Source organism: Drosophila serrata, unplaced genomic scaffold, assembly GCF_035046125.1.
Source record: "Drosophila serrata isolate PLE 108 unplaced genomic scaffold, ASM3504612v1 contig_245, whole genome shotgun sequence".
NCBI classification, from domain to species: domain Eukaryota; kingdom Metazoa; phylum Arthropoda; class Insecta; order Diptera; family Drosophilidae; genus Drosophila; species Drosophila serrata.
The window spans coordinates 2,142,881-2,157,422 of record NW_028257143.1 but is presented as its reverse complement, the minus strand read 5'-3'; the positions used below and the strand labels follow the sequence as shown (position 1 = coordinate 2,157,422).

Genomic DNA, 14,542 nt, shown 5'->3' with positions numbered 1-14,542 from the left:
ATTTAGTATTTGGCGCCTTATTAACGTGGTATTTTTAAGAACGCATATATATTTTCTCTACGGTCACACTGTTCACACTAAATTTTCGATCAAAATAAATTCGGAATATAAAAATAATTCGCTATTTTGAAATATTCAATAAAATGCTCCTGCTGCCTAGCCAGCTCAAGCTAAAGAGTGTGCACTAATAACGTCCATTTGGAAACGGCAAGCACTGCACAGACATTTGGCAGGCGACAGCAGAACTTAGCAGTGGAGTTGGAATGGAGGAGAATATGTGGTAAATAATAAACATTAGAGCAACGTCAACAACATGCGCTATTTTAGCCCTGCACACATGAAGGTAGTTTCTCCAGAAGCCTCCTGCGCTGTGGCAAGGAGTTGAGATACCCCAAGGTTGCTCCAAGCGACTGAGTCAGCATCTCGGTGCTGGGTCGGCGGGGTGGAGGCGCCTGGGGGGCTAGACCTTATCAGCAGTGCTCGCAACAAGCAGCAGCTGTTTATAGAGACACGTTGACGTCGGCGACCTACTCCGCTAGATGACTAAAAAGAAGCCACTGACAACAATAACAATTATAACATCTCATTCGCAGGATAATTGAGCTGGAGTCGGCGCTGCTGGATGACTGCAACGTGAACGACATCTATGGCATTTGCAAGGGCAAGGCTCTGCCGGAGGCCCTGCGCCCGGACGTGTGGCAGGTGTGCCTGGATGTGCGGCACAAATCTGACCAGATGTCGCTTTTCAACGAGATCTACGACCTGCCCTTCCAAAGCCAGCTGCGTGAGGATTGCCAGCGGCACGTCGATCGCATGGGTAATGACGAGGAGGACAAAGTATCGGTTGTATCCGATTTGGAGTCCATCATCACGTTTTACTGCAAGAACCGGAATCTGCAGTACGAGCCCGATAACGGCTGGATTGAGCTGTTGCTCCCGCTGTTCGCTCTAAAGCTCAACCGCTCCGACACCTTTAATTTGTTCGAGGCGATACGGGACACCTACATACCCAAGGGCTGTCGGCCCAAGGGTAACGTCTTCCACGTCTTCCGATTGCTACTGCTTTACCACGACCCAGAGCTGTGCACCCTGCTGGATACCAAGAAGATCACGCCAGATCTGTACTCGCTGTCGTGGTTTCAGTCTCTATTTACCTCCTGTAGCAGCCTGTCGGTGATCATTGGCATGTGGGACTTGTATTTCCAGAACGCCGACCCATTTATGGTCTTTTTTCTGGCACTGATCATCCTGATCAACGGCAGAGAACAGATCCTGCAGATGCGCACCTCGTCCAAAGAGGAAATCATTAAGTTCCTCGGTAATATGCCGTGTGCGTTGGAGGTGGATGACGTCCCCGATTTCTGCTCCCTGGCCCAGTACTATGCGCTCAAGACGCCCACTTCCTTCAAGACGGACTATCTCAAGGCGCTGTATGGCAAACAGAACGACACACCGCGCAGCCAGGACGAGGCCAACAAGGTATCGCAGGCCCTGTGTCTACCCGTCTCCGTCTACGAGCTTGTGGAGAACTCGGCCACCGAGTTCCCGGTGCCCGACGCGGTGCGATTCTTTCTTGTCGACTGCCGTCCCGCGGAGCAATACAACGCCGGACACCTGTCCACGGCATTCCATCTGGACTGCAATTTGATGCTCCAGGAACCGGTCGCCTTCGCCACCGCCGTCCAGGGACTGCTCACAGCCCAGCGCCAGGCCATTGAGGCCAACTCGAATGCCGGCGGCGAACACTTATGCTTCATGGGCAGCGGGCGAGTGGAGGAGGATCAATACACACACATGGTGGTGGCCTCATTCCTGCAGAAGAACACTCACTATGTGTCGCTGCTGACGGGCGGTTATGCATCCATCCACGATTACTTTGGCGACCATATGGCCGACTGCCTGGAGGACCATAATGCGCGTAAGTGCCTCGTCTGCCAGCAGCACAATGTCCAGCAGGTAAAGCCAAGACCACTTCCAGACATCTACAACCTGTAATACTCTGCATTCCCCTCTTTCAGTCGAAATCCGCGACCACAAAAGTCTCGGCCGGACCCTCGTCCACGGATCTGTTCAGCAAGTTCTCCGCCGCGATGAAGTCCAAGTCGGCTGAGGTTAAGGGCAAGCTCCTTGACATCATCGTAAATCCCAGTGCGAACGGCGGTGCCTCTGGCAGCAGTTCCAATTTAAACAGCAACGGAATGCAGGCAGCACCAGCCCAGGAACGCCATGTGAGTGCCAAGGAACGGAATGGGAAGCGATACCGCAACGTGGCACCCGTCTTCAGCATCGATGACGAAAACGAGGATGCCCTTGACGGTGGGGCGGAAGGAGAGCGGGATGCTCCCACGCTGGCCGGCGATGGTAAGGAGATCGTGAATCTGAACCAGTTTTTCAAGACGGCGGACATCATCAATGCGTTCAAGTGCCAGGAAGTGCATATGAGCGGCTATATGTACGATAGCCACCTGATTATCACACCCGGCCAGCTGGTGGTGCTGCGGGAGCTGGGACGCGGCCAGGCGCAAATAATGGTGCGCCGCCCGCTAGCCAGCATCGTGAAGATAACCGCCAAGAAGCGGCATCGCGACCTGATCACCTTTAAGTACGGCTTTCCAGACGGCGACGGCCTGCTCATTACGGACATGGACCGCTTCCTCATCCCAAATGCCGCCAAGGCAACGGCCATGGTCTCCCAGCATATAATGGAGCTGCTGGACAACGCCAAGTAGAGATATATAGGGAAGTAGAGTATCCCTTGATATGCTTTTCTCCGCCCTGCTTCCCTTCCCCCAAAAGCCTAAAGCCTTATTTTTCATACAAAATCAGACATGGACAGTTAAACAGAGACGAAAAGTGCAATGCGCAGGCGAGAGCGCTGCAAATAGTTTTTAATTGGCAATGTTTTCCTTGTTGTAGTAGCTGACAAATTGTAGTTCTTATAGTAAAACGAGGGCCTCGATGCAAATGTAACATAGCGCACTCGGACGGATCCCGGACTGTCACAACGCTAGCCCAGATTTTTCTAAATTTCCAGGTGCGAAGATAAGGGTAACCTTAAGAGAAGCCTTGAGACTTACAACGTGTACATGAAGAGAGTAACTAACTAATATTTATTGCAATTTAAAACCAAACAAATAAATCTGTATTATAATCGACACAAAAACTAACTCTATTCTGTGTTGGTATCAGCCTTTCCCGATCGGGTGCGGAAGTCAACGCGTAGCTTTTGGAATGCGCCGTTTAGTCCATCATTTCGGGGATGTGGGCGTAGGTGCCTATAAAGTAGGGCCATAAACAGGACAATTGTAAGCAGAACACCTGCACCGATGACATATGGATAATAAATGGTTCCCGGTTGTATTTGCTCCTCCTTTAGCTTTTTTATTGAGTCCCGAATAACTTGGTCAACGTGCGATTGGAAGAGATCAACATTCATGGCAGTTTCGGTTTTAGTCTGCAGAGATGCGTATTCCAGATTTGAATCTCTCCAGTCCCGGCGCTCTCTTTGAAGCACAACAGATGTGCCCAACTGGATGGTGCAGTCACCTCGAATCCTAAGGATACCGCTACTGTTTATCTTAAGTTCATTCTCATAATTATCAGCGGAGCAGAGCCCAAGCAAAGGCGCCTCTTTTGTAACAGTCACCATCCAGGAATTTGGTGCGAGAAGTGCTGTCAATAAAGATTGTCGCACAACAAGATGGGATGTACAGGTAGAGGACGACTGATTTAGGACAGCAGCCACACCGCAGGGAAGATCCTCTGCATTTTTTATTTTATATATTATAGGTGGCTTGCAAATAAATCTATTATTTTCCAGCTCTAAGCAGTTTTTCAAGTCGTGGAGTCCGAAATACCTGTCCCTCATATTATTGACAGCGAGGTAGGGGGCACCGGTATCCAAAATCTCGATTGTGCCATTCCGATGCACTTTTGGGATTGGTGTCAAACGGTAAATATTAAACGGTTGGCTATCGATCTTTGGAATTTTATAATCGAAGGCCAGTGTTTTATTGTTCAGTTTCCCAACCTTTATTGTTGCGTCTTATGGAAATCAGACATCGTGATGTTCAATTCTGTCATGATCTCGTCCAAAACTCTTGTATCCAATGGAAATGAATTATTAAGTTGTGCGGACTTAATTTTTTCAAGAAGACGACTTGCTGCTTTTTCCATAATCGAAGCCACATGTCTGAGATTAATGAATAATATTATATTGGTAAAATTACCATCGGGGTTTTCCGAAAACTCTTTTACTTGATTTCTAAGAGTGTTCCAAGGGCCATTTAAATTTATGTATAATTGCGTAGTCCTTGTATAAATTGCATATCGTGAGTAATAATAAATTGGAAAGTTAAATAACTACTTACATTTTGTCATTAATCGTACTTAATTGATGAAAGGTGTCTAATAACGTATTTGTATTAGAATCGGCTGCCAGTTCGCGCCACTCCGGTAAAATAACGTATTTGTTAATAGCTTTAAAACCGTTAAGAAATAATTCTTGGCTGATGTAGTATACTTCAATGTCATAGGCAACTCGCCAGGAATGTTGACCAAGGTCGATTCTAGCTTGACCTTTGTACTCGATATAGGTGCCAAGATTATTATTGAATCCCATAAAGGTCACAGGATTTCCATTTTCAAAGGGTCCATAGCTTACTGAAGCCTCTTGGGAGATGATGATACACAAGCTCAGGAATATAAAGATCGACGGCATTGCCATGTTTTTAGTCCGTCTTCTTGGATTGCTCTTTTCTGACTGCAAAGCGATCTCTGATGTTAGATTTTGCTGGGCTTTAGATTTGTGCTGACCTGGCATTCTCGTAAACAGATGGGTAACTTCAAAGATTGAATTTTCTTTGTTTTGATTCAAACTGATGCTGAAACAACAATAATTATTCCATATAAAGTTAGATGAACAAAAATGTAAAGAATAAATGCATTTTAAGGAAAATGTGTATTTCTGGTGAGCACAAACAAATACAGAGCAATGTCATTGTATTTTCTTATAGCGATTTTACCAGAAGAGGAAGATTTCCATCTTTGATATCATTGGTTTTGACTTGTGGGCGGTGGATATCATCCACTGGATCATTCCCTGGATTCTGAGCTTCTTTAAAATCCCTTCTACGATTGTAGCGACCAAGGAGAGTAGTATGGCAATCAGGACGATTACTGAACACACGGCTGTGTCAGGTGGTAAAGACTGAACAGTTCCGCATCGATCAGGGGCACTTTGATTGGAAAGACCATATGATTTTCGTCCAGCTGGTGGGCACTTACGGAGGCGATACGGTAAACGTCGAAGGTGGTTGATTGGTCGACGGGCAGTCGTCGGACTGCCGGAATATGGGCTTAATCCTGAGGATCCCGTCTCCAGCTGCTGGACGGAAAGGATCAGTGGTGTCAGTTTTTCCTGAAATGCCGATGTTAATGTGACCTTTTAATGAGTTGGTTTCTTTAGAGATGGAGAATATATCAGCCTTAAGATCATTGAGCATTTCATAGATGTATACGATTTATCACACCGCCATTTACATTTTTTGTGATGTTAACAACGGAATATTTATCTGTCAACAAGTCGGCGGTCTGATCATCTCCTAATGGAAGTTGTTTAAGCCTAAAATCCTGCGGATCCGCCCTCTTAGCCAGGCCTCTATATAGGATGGTGTCACCGTAATCAATCAGTTCCAATATAAGGGAATTATTACAAATCTCAAAACCGGTAGTTTCGCAAAATGTTTTAAGACTTTGAAAGCCTTTCTTTAAAACGTCAGATTCCCGAAAAAGTTGCGCCAAATCGAAGGTGGCTTATATGGTCCAGTCCCACATGGCTATACCACAAAAACTAATATATATCATTGTTTCACATCAGCAAAATAAAAATAGTAAGTTCTTTAATGTATTTACGAGCCTGTGTCATACAGACATATTTTCCATATTAACCAGCAGCTCGCAGCTCTATTATGTGACCAAGCAGTGGCGCTGCTCTTTGCAGACCCGGCGCAGGCGCCCTGCACTAGAACTGGCTGCCCCCCGATGAACCTACGTAAGCAGGCTCCGTCGAGGTCCGCAATTCTTATCAATGAGAGTGACGTAGGTTGTGTGCAGACGACTCGGGAGCAGCGGGAGCCGGAATGCGGAGAGGCTGCCCACCGGGACTGGGGCTGCAAACACGGCCAACGGCACGGAATCGAGGCCAGTCCGTTAAAAACTGTTGCACTGCGGCGCTGGTACGTCAGTTCATTCAGAACAGTCGAAGGGCGCGAACCTCTGAGAGGAGACACGGAGACCAGCAGCCAGGAGTCGACTTCCCAGTCACCCAGTCACATCCGAAGAGCCCGAGGACCGTTTGGGAGACAGCCTGTTTGTGAAGTGCCCCAATCCGTTAACACCGTAGGTGCAACATGCGACACATGTCACTGCAGCGGCGGCGCAATCCCATGATGGCGCTTGCCCTGATCCTGTGCCTAAGCCCACTGCTCCTGGTCGAGATCCGGGCGGTGCCCGCCTCCGTGCTCGCCCAGAACTCGGAGCTTTCCACCAGTGCCAGCAATAAGCTCCAGCTACAGCAGGAGCATCAGCAGCAACAGCAGCAACAACAGCTTCAAGAGCAGCATCAGCAGCAACAACCGGCAGCAGGTGAGTGGCAAAGTTCTGGTGGCCCTGTGGGTGGAGCTCAGCTCCCACCAATCCGCCCACACTCGTTGCAGTTAATGTTAAAGGTCATTGAGAAATTTCGAGTTTTGAAAAATGCTCGCCCTCGGCCCTAGGCGAAATCAGCTTATGTTGCTCCTGTTCGGTGGATGCGTGGGCGTGAGCATGAGCGAGCTCCTGCTCATTCTCCTTCTGCCGACCCACTGGCATCCGCTCGAGTGGCTCCCTTACGATGGAGCTCATCTCATTTAGCATTTTCCATTTCCCATTTCCCGCTCGTTGTTCGCCAGGAAATTGCGTAGGTGTTTTGCGCCAGGACGACAGCTGTCGCTGTCTTGTCTTGCTCGCCCACGCACCTCCCCGTCCATTCTGCACGTTTTCACAAATTTCCATCCTGCGGTTGTTGTTTTTCACTGGCTTAGTGAATCATTACTATCTGTACACTGCGAAAAAAACGAACGTTTTCCGTCTACTTCACAATAAGTTTCCTTGATTTTAATGTTACAGTAAAAACAAAAAATTATCTCACGGTCACTATTACGAATTGATTTATATAATTTAGGTAAATCTCCATTTGTACATATTTTGAACAACATTTCATCTATTCTAATTCAGAACTTACAATGCTAAATTATTTAGCCTAATTTAGATTTAAAATGTAGGGTTTTTGAACCCCAAAATGTTTCTTTAGCACCATCAAAAAAATTTTAAATATTATGTAACATAAATAAAAATCTCTTTTCACGTCTTTAGAGATTGATATATATAATTGATAGATATAGAAAGCTTAACAACTTTTATATATGCATATAACTATATAACATTTATAAGGATTCAGTTTTATGATAATTTATTTTTCTAAGCAAGATTGAAAAATGAATCTCTGTACTAGTTATATAACTCGTATCTGATTAATATAGTTTAGAGCTTTTAAATTTGGGTATAAATTGTTATTTTTAAGAAAATCGCCTTAACAATGTTCTCAAAACAGTTTTTAAAATACATAATAAAATTGTACCCTGCATTACAACTTCCGTAATTGGGCAATATGACACTTTTTCCTCAGTGCACCTACTTTGCCCATACATATATGTAACAGAAAGCACACCAACACAGCCACACACACACACCTACATCGAGCTATAGCGCAGTAAACATCGCGTAGGCGTTTGCCACACAAAATGGCGGCCAGCCTCCTTTGTACACACACACACACACACACAGCCTTGTGTATGGTTGAGCATTTATGCCAGTGTGTTGTGTGTGTTTGCCCTCCTTGTTGGCAAAGTGTGTGTACGTGCGCGCGATTTCATTTCTATTTTTAGACAGCGAGTTAAGCAAAGGCGAAAGTTTTCAGCCCCTTCTGCGATTTCTGGTCTTTCTGCTTGCCTGGCGCCACTCGCCTAGCATCGCGTCCTTCACCACATCTCTGCTGGGATGTGCCCCCAGGGTACCCGGCTCCAGCTCCAGCTCCAGCTCCAGCTCCAGCTCAAGCTTCTTATTCAGCCCACCGCAGGATTGAGCCTTTAAGTTTGCATCTGGCCTTAAGCTGTTAAGACCTTTCCAGCCCCCATTTTTCAGTTCTTGTTTTCCATGGCGCCCAAATGTATGCAACACGTTCGTTAGCGCTCGCAACCGAAAACCGCAGAAACAAAGGCCAAAAAAGGGAAAGCAAGTTAACTTGGCTTTCGGTCAAATGTCAATCGCCCAAAGCCAATGGCGGCCACATCAAAATGTCAAGCGCAGGTCTCACGTAAAAAAAAACGAATGTAATAAATTGAATTTGGGGTGGACAATTTGTCTGGAAAGCTACGAATTTAATCCAATTAAAATCTATATGGACAGCATATGGCACAGAAAGGACTTTACTGGAAATAAGCCTAAATTTGCAAGTCACCAGGTGTTTAGAGCCTAATTTGTATTTATTTGTATTTAAAACCCCAAATGGTATACATATTTGCTATAAATACGTATATCAAAAGCTGATAAATATTAACTAAAGCAGTTGTTTATAGACTTTTCAACTAATTTCATGTCACATTTATAGTGTTAACCTTACCGAAATACTCTTCAAGGTAATTCTACCCCTTAAACTTTGAATAGATTGTTTTCCCCTCAGATGGGGTTCGCCCTAAATAGATTTATTAAGTCCCCTAAGAAGTCCGGCCTCTCTGCGTGTTTATTAAATTACATATGGCAGCTTAATGACAAAGTCAAACAGCGTGGCCCAGCCTTCAAGCGCCCAGCTGTTGGGCCTCTTGACACTCTTTAAAATGCAAAGCGAAATAGGGTCCACCCCTTGCGTTTGCCTCTGCGTTTGCGTTTCCGTTTAATTTACGCACCAGCAGCGGCGGCAGTCGAGTGTGCACATTAAATATTTATAAAAGCAATGGCTGCGCTGCCTCCTCCTGTCACCCATCGAGGGGATATGAAATATTCAGGGAGTGAAGGACCTGGGTCGGCACAGCGCTGATCCCGATCCTGATCCCATCACCGCAACCGCAGGCTCCCAAGCAAATCGCATTTCCCTCTCTCCATATTTTTTGATGGCATAAATTTTTCCATATGCCACCGTTATTGAGTTATTTCTGGGGAAAATACAATGACAGGAGAAGAAGAGAAAGGAGCCCATGGCCAGCAGCGCACTTAGCCAGAGCGTTAATTGTGTTCATGTGGCGGCCCGACTTTCCGAACAGCTGCTTGCCCAGGATCAGGGCCAACACCCACTCTTTGGGCCACCCAATCCAACCCACCCCAACCCAACCACCTCCTCCTGTCACCCCTAATCTCTGCGCATGTATGGGTGTGGAGAGCAAACAACTTGTTGATACTTTTACAGTTCAGCGAACACAGAGAGTGTGGTGGCTGCTCAGGGAAAAGCACAAACAAAAAAGCAACGAGACCAACGTCAGAGTATGGAATTTTCTTGCCTGTTATTTTTTTGTGGCATTTATGACCCCCCTCCCAGCACCCCCCATTTGATGGACATCAGAGAGCAGGACAATCCATATTTAACAGCAGAAAATAAAAGTAAAAAACAAGTTCAAGCGAAACACGAGAATTGCTGGTATTAAATGACTTTGGATTCTTGGAATCATTTAGCCAGAAGGCTTCAGGAATTGTTAGCTGACTCCCAAGGACTCTTGGGCATTGTAAACTGGGTTACGTGTAATCCATAAACTGTGTTCCCTTAAAGTATGTACACTTGTTGCCCAGCTGAGCTAGAATTTCATAGAGCTGGGTCACAGTTTCTCAGAAAGAGTCCATACCAGCAGGTGAATGGGTCTCAGATGTGGCGTAATGCGTCACCACTGCGATTAATTTATTAAATTTTTTATAAAGAAATATTTTAATTGCTCTGGACTCTATTTTAGTATAAAATCACATTAAATTTTGGCACTGCTCAAGTTGTATTGCATATTTTTAGAGACCTGTTGCAAGGACTTCCAATCTCTATTTTACTTGCTAAATGATTAAGGCCTTATGTATGTTTTTTATTTTGGCTAAAGGTCTACATACAATATGATCTAAGTACTGCTCCAAAAAGCATTATAATTTTATGGGTTACCATTTCCTGATATCCAGCTCACCTGTGGTCGCATCTGATGACGCGGCAGTCAATTGGCACAAGTTAATAACACATTAATCGTTTCGAGGTCGTATAAATCATAGCCATTTGGTATCTATCAGTCTCCACTTTAGGCCCTGTGATATCTCTTTTCTCGATAATCGAGCCCCATCAAAGTTGCAAACTAGATAAGCATTATCTGATAGAGTTCCGAAGAGAATCAATCCAAAAATCCCCCCAAATATATATATTCATATATAGAAGTATAAGTATGGTAATTTGCAGAACCTTGCGAAATGCTAAATCCGCGGATGGAAACTTCAACGAGTTTCAGTCACGCCCGGAACGCCTGCTCCACCTGGGTGTTGACGATGTAGAGTTGGAATAATCGCCTCAAATCGGTCATGTGGAGGGATCATGTCAAGTGTTAACTAAAGCTTAATTGCCGGCTGCCTGCGCTCGATTATCATTCAATTCCGGCTGAGTCCGGAGCTCCGGAGCTCTGGAGCTCAGAAAGGGGGGAAATTAAGCTGGGCCAATTAGCGGAGCAGCTGTTGCGTAAGGACAGCCACCCCTTTCGATTGGCAGCAGCGGCAAATGTGATTAGGATTAATAAGGTCGGTCCAGTCAAGTTCTTGGGGCGAAAGACGACTGGCTTAAGGACGACCCAGCTGCAGGGGGCCGCTCTTCATGGGAATTACATAAGCGCATAGCCATAAAGCCGGCTGTCGGAGCGCTAAAAGCAATTAGCGCCGACCGCGAAATATGTTCGAGTGTATAAAACAATTATGGAACTCGTTGGTGGACGGCGGCTAATTGGTTTTGCGGTCACCGGGCAACGGCGAGTGGCAACGGCCAGGGGTTGCGAATTTATTGAATCAGCTCCGGGAAATGGGAAATGGAAAATTAGAGTGCCCGAAAGTGGGCAATGGGGAATTTCAATTCAATTTCAATTTGTGTGTCTTCCCTCTTTTACCACTTTCCAGCAGCCAAGCGCTCGGAGGAGGCCACCGCCGTGCCCACGGCCGACAAGAAGTCCAGCCCGGAAATTGTGCCCGCTTCCTTTAGCAATGCCCCCGCTGCCAGGAGCAACAGTCCGGCGGTAGTCAACCAGCAGCCGCAACAGGGGCCATCCGGGGTCTATGCCCTGCCCAGCAACGACGAGATCCTGGCCGCAGTCGCTGCCGCCGCCCAAAACAGCCAGCAGCAGTATCAGGAGGAACCCACCGCCTTGGAGGAGGCGGTGGCCAGCTCCACGATGCGCAAGAGAGGCATCAACTACGAGTACAATCCGTACCTGGCGCCCAGCGACTACGGCAGCGATGTGCCGCAGGGTGTCTGGTCCGACGACTACGAAGCATCTGTTCCCGTCAACTATGGCGAGCGGGATCTCCAGGAGATCGATGATTATGTGCCAGAGCGAAGAGGTTCGTAAACTTCCGGATATTATAAGCCCTTTAACGATTCTATATAGAGTTTTCATTTTAATCTTCAAGTCTTATTTAAAGTAGATATTTATTTAATTAAGTTTTAAATTCCACTTTCGATTTAGTGAGTGGCTCGGGTGCCCGGAATAAGGCCTACGATAATCTGCAAAACCTGCTGAATGCCGAGGCCTATCTGGAGAGTATTCCCCTGTCGGTGCCGCTGACTTATGCCAACCGGAACTACAACCTGGATGACAGGAACAAGCGTGGAATCTTCTATAACTTGGCCAACCCTAATGGTGCCAGCAGTGGAAGTGCCTATAATAGCGAAAATATTAACCTCAACAAGTATCGGCGCTTCAATGATATGCGGTAAGTGGGACACCATGGCGTATGAGTAATAAAAAAAAAGAAACTAATAAAAAAACCAATACGAAATATTTCTTTTATTATAATTTTGATCATTTTTATTATATCTTTTAGACTGAAACGCGACACTACCAAGCTGAATCCCGCCGACATGTTGGCCCTGGTCGCATTGGTGGAGGCCGGAGAGCGGGCGCGCAAGGAGAGCGATGTGGAGAGCTCCGGGCCAGTGCCCATGATCAGCTCCGATGACCTGGACTATGTGCCAGCGGGTAGCTGGATGGATGTGCCCGTCCAGGCCCAGGCTCAACCCGGTCTGGTGGACTACTACGGATTGCCATTGGAGACCCAGAGTCAGGTGATGCCCAAGTACGAGTATGTGCCCCGCCAGCACAAGTACAATGGCCTCAATAGCCGTAAGTCTGAATCTGTTTTTGACCGCAGAGGGAATGTATTTCATTTCAAATTGCTTTTTGTAGGATTTGGGTCACCGAAGCAGCGATATATGGTGGCCAAGAAGAAGCGATCTGTGAGCCAGAGCCAGTTCATGAACGAGCCGGTGGCCGAGCGCGGATCCAGCTATAATGGCGAGAAGTACTTCTAAAGATCCGAATGCATCGATAGTTAATAGTGTTGTAAAGGCCCCCGGAGGAGTATTTCTCGTTATTTTGAGCATTGAACATAATCCAATATCCAACATTTCGAATTCAATTATAGTATTGAGATAGAGTGAACTCAACTCGTGTGCAATTTTTGTGTAGAACTTCAATTTTAAACCAATTACCAGTAACTAACCTATTGTTATATGCATATACATACACGGGCCTTAGCCATGTCCGTCGCGAGGAACATAATCAAATCAATGTGAACAACAGGGCTCTGCGATTTTGTCCCACGAAACCCAACCGACCCCGATCTAGCCCAGAAATGAAGCGAAACTAAACCGAATCTAAGCCACTAACTATAATCCATATAAGAATCAATGTCTATGGCAACTAAATGTACAATTACCACTAAAGCCAAGTGAGAGAGCTAAACTATCAGTATCTTACACCAAGTACTTATCGAACTAGAGGCTTCCCTACTAGTACAAACATTGAGAAGAGAATGTTCAAATATATATATAAAATATATATGTATATCTATGAGCCGAATCCCGGCTCAGATGCTATGATGTCATGCCATCTATGAGCTGCTTTAATCGAAAACTAACAAAAAGAAAACTAAATCATTATTGAAGCCACGAAACCAACACACAGCGCTACACAGGAATGCATCGTTTTATACAGACACGCGCCGACTTGGGACAAGACGATCACTCGATGAGAATTTTAATCGTATATAGACACCTAACGATATACTGAATAACCGCTAATAATATATAGTATGATATATATGTATACAAATATGCTAAACTTTTTGTCAAAGAAATGGCTCAGGGCTCAAATATTTAAAATATTCGATGCCGCACGAAGGAGAGGCGTACATTTGATTTGAATGAAATTGTCTGACTGTTTTTTGGTAATAATCAAATATACATATACATATGTACTATATGGAATATGAGAAACTAAATTATATAATTACTTATACAGAGATACACGAATTGGACGAGTATTTAAAATGCATTAATAGCCTATATGTGTGTGTGTATACAATACAATATGAAATATATATATATGAATATGAACACTCAAGTAACTATGAAATACGTTTTGACATACAATATATACATATATTTTCCCTTACACTTTTTCGGGTCCCTGAATATTTGGCCTTTTATTTACGCCTTAAGTTCTTTGCGCGAGCTTAATTTAAAATATATATATTTATTTACAAGCAACTGATTTACGATTAAATAAACATGTCTTTGGTTTGAAAACCAACGAAACATTGGATCATTATGGGGTTTCTTTTACAGGTTTCTCCGGAGGACATTGACCTGGCTAGAAATGGAGCACTTTTGCTTCGAAATGTGTCAATTTCGGTATAGTTTCGGTAGCAATTAGCTGGACGAGTCTCTGCGCAGTAACATTAACAGCTTTTCAATGAAAAAGTCATAAAAATCATTTTCAAAAGAACCCAAGACCAAGTGGAAAGGAAAGTTAAATAAATGAAAATTGGGAGACAATTCAATGAACGCCAATTAAAAGCTAAACACACATCCACAGAAGGAAATTCGAAAATTTTGGGGAACTCTACAACACACTCAGTTATCAAAGTGTGTGCCAAAAATTTAATAAAAACCAATTGGCCTCCGCACACACGCGTTGACATCAACCGATTGGGGCTATGCGTTTGTTTCATCATCTCTCATCAGAAGCCAGTACTTTGTTCTTGCCTGAGGGCACACACGCCGTTGTACTTCTTTAATGTTCCATGCAAATCCAAATGACACGGGGACCGTGTCCGCCAGAGAGGAACCAAGCAGCCATGAAGTCCCCATTGTGGCAACTGGACGTTGAAAACAAAGTTCTGGCCCGGACGCGGACTCGGACGCTTGATGAGGTCGACTTTATGC

The 14,542-nt window shown here is 45.2% G+C and overlaps 3 protein-coding genes and 1 pseudogene across 5 annotated transcripts; 2 read left to right on the top strand and 2 right to left on the bottom strand.

Moving 5' to 3' along the window:
• The first annotated feature begins 6 nt into the window (after positions 1–6).
• On the top strand, positions 7–3,163 carry TBC1D23 (TBC1 domain family member 23). The gene is made up of 3 exons (XM_020955020.2): positions 7–280; positions 594–1,956; positions 2,019–3,163. The coding sequence occupies exons 1-3, from the start codon at positions 264–266 to the stop codon at positions 2,727–2,729; spliced, it is 2,091 nt and encodes a 696-aa protein (XP_020810679.2). The 5' UTR covers positions 7–263; the 3' UTR covers positions 2,730–3,163.
• Positions 2,504–4,726, bottom strand: LOC110185994 (iris). Its single transcript, XM_086832205.1, has 2 exons — positions 4,579–4,726; positions 2,504–4,044 (listed from the first exon to the last, which is right to left on the bottom strand). The coding sequence occupies exons 1-2, from the start codon at positions 4,724–4,726 to the stop codon at positions 3,170–3,172; spliced, it is 1,023 nt and encodes a 340-aa protein (XP_086688331.1). The 3' UTR covers positions 2,504–3,169.
• Positions 4,727–5,175: 449 nt separating this feature from the next.
• Positions 5,176–5,865, bottom strand: LOC147643713 (uncharacterized; annotated as a pseudogene).
• Positions 5,866–6,190: 325 nt separating this feature from the next.
• On the top strand, positions 6,191–13,907 carry LOC110185621 (uncharacterized). Of its 3 annotated transcripts, none has more exons than XM_086832188.1 (5): positions 6,191–6,645; positions 11,215–11,655; positions 11,781–12,027; positions 12,139–12,437; positions 12,501–13,907. In XM_086832188.1, exons 1-5 carry the CDS (start codon positions 6,411–6,413, stop codon positions 12,623–12,625), a joined length of 1,347 nt encoding a protein of 448 aa, XP_086688314.1. In that variant the 5' UTR covers positions 6,191–6,410; the 3' UTR covers positions 12,626–13,907. The 3 variants fall into 3 exon arrangements, with proteins under 3 accessions (XP_086688314.1, XP_020810229.2, XP_086688313.1); XM_020954570.2 differs by having other exon boundaries at positions 6,201–6,645; positions 11,218–11,655; XM_086832187.1 differs by having other exon boundaries at positions 6,201–6,645; positions 11,218–11,655; positions 12,139–13,907.
• The last annotated feature ends 635 nt before the right edge of the window (positions 13,908–14,542 follow it).

Excerpts from the sequence above, each read along its gene's own strand:
- LOC110185994 (XM_086832205.1), bottom strand. The coding sequence starts at position 4,726 with ATGGCAATGCCGTCGATCTTTATATTCCTGAGCTTGTGTATCATCATC. Across the intron at positions 4,045-4,578 it reads CACCTATATCGAGTACAAAG|ACGCAACAATAAAGGTTGGG; the intron begins GTCAAGCTAGAA and ends GATTTCCATAAG.
- LOC110185621 (XM_086832187.1), top strand. The coding sequence starts at position 6,411 with ATGCGACACATGTCACTGCAGCGGCGGCGCAATCCCATGATGGCGCTT. Across the intron at positions 6,646-11,217 it reads GCAGCAACAACCGGCAGCAG|CCAAGCGCTCGGAGGAGGCC; the intron begins GTGAGTGGCAAA and ends ACTTTCCAGCAG. Across the intron at positions 11,656-11,780 it reads TTATGTGCCAGAGCGAAGAG|TGAGTGGCTCGGGTGCCCGG; the intron begins GTTCGTAAACTT and ends CTTTCGATTTAG.
- TBC1D23 (XM_020955020.2), top strand. Across the intron at positions 1,957-2,018 it reads AGCAGCACAATGTCCAGCAG|TCGAAATCCGCGACCACAAA; the intron begins GTAAAGCCAAGA and ends CCCCTCTTTCAG.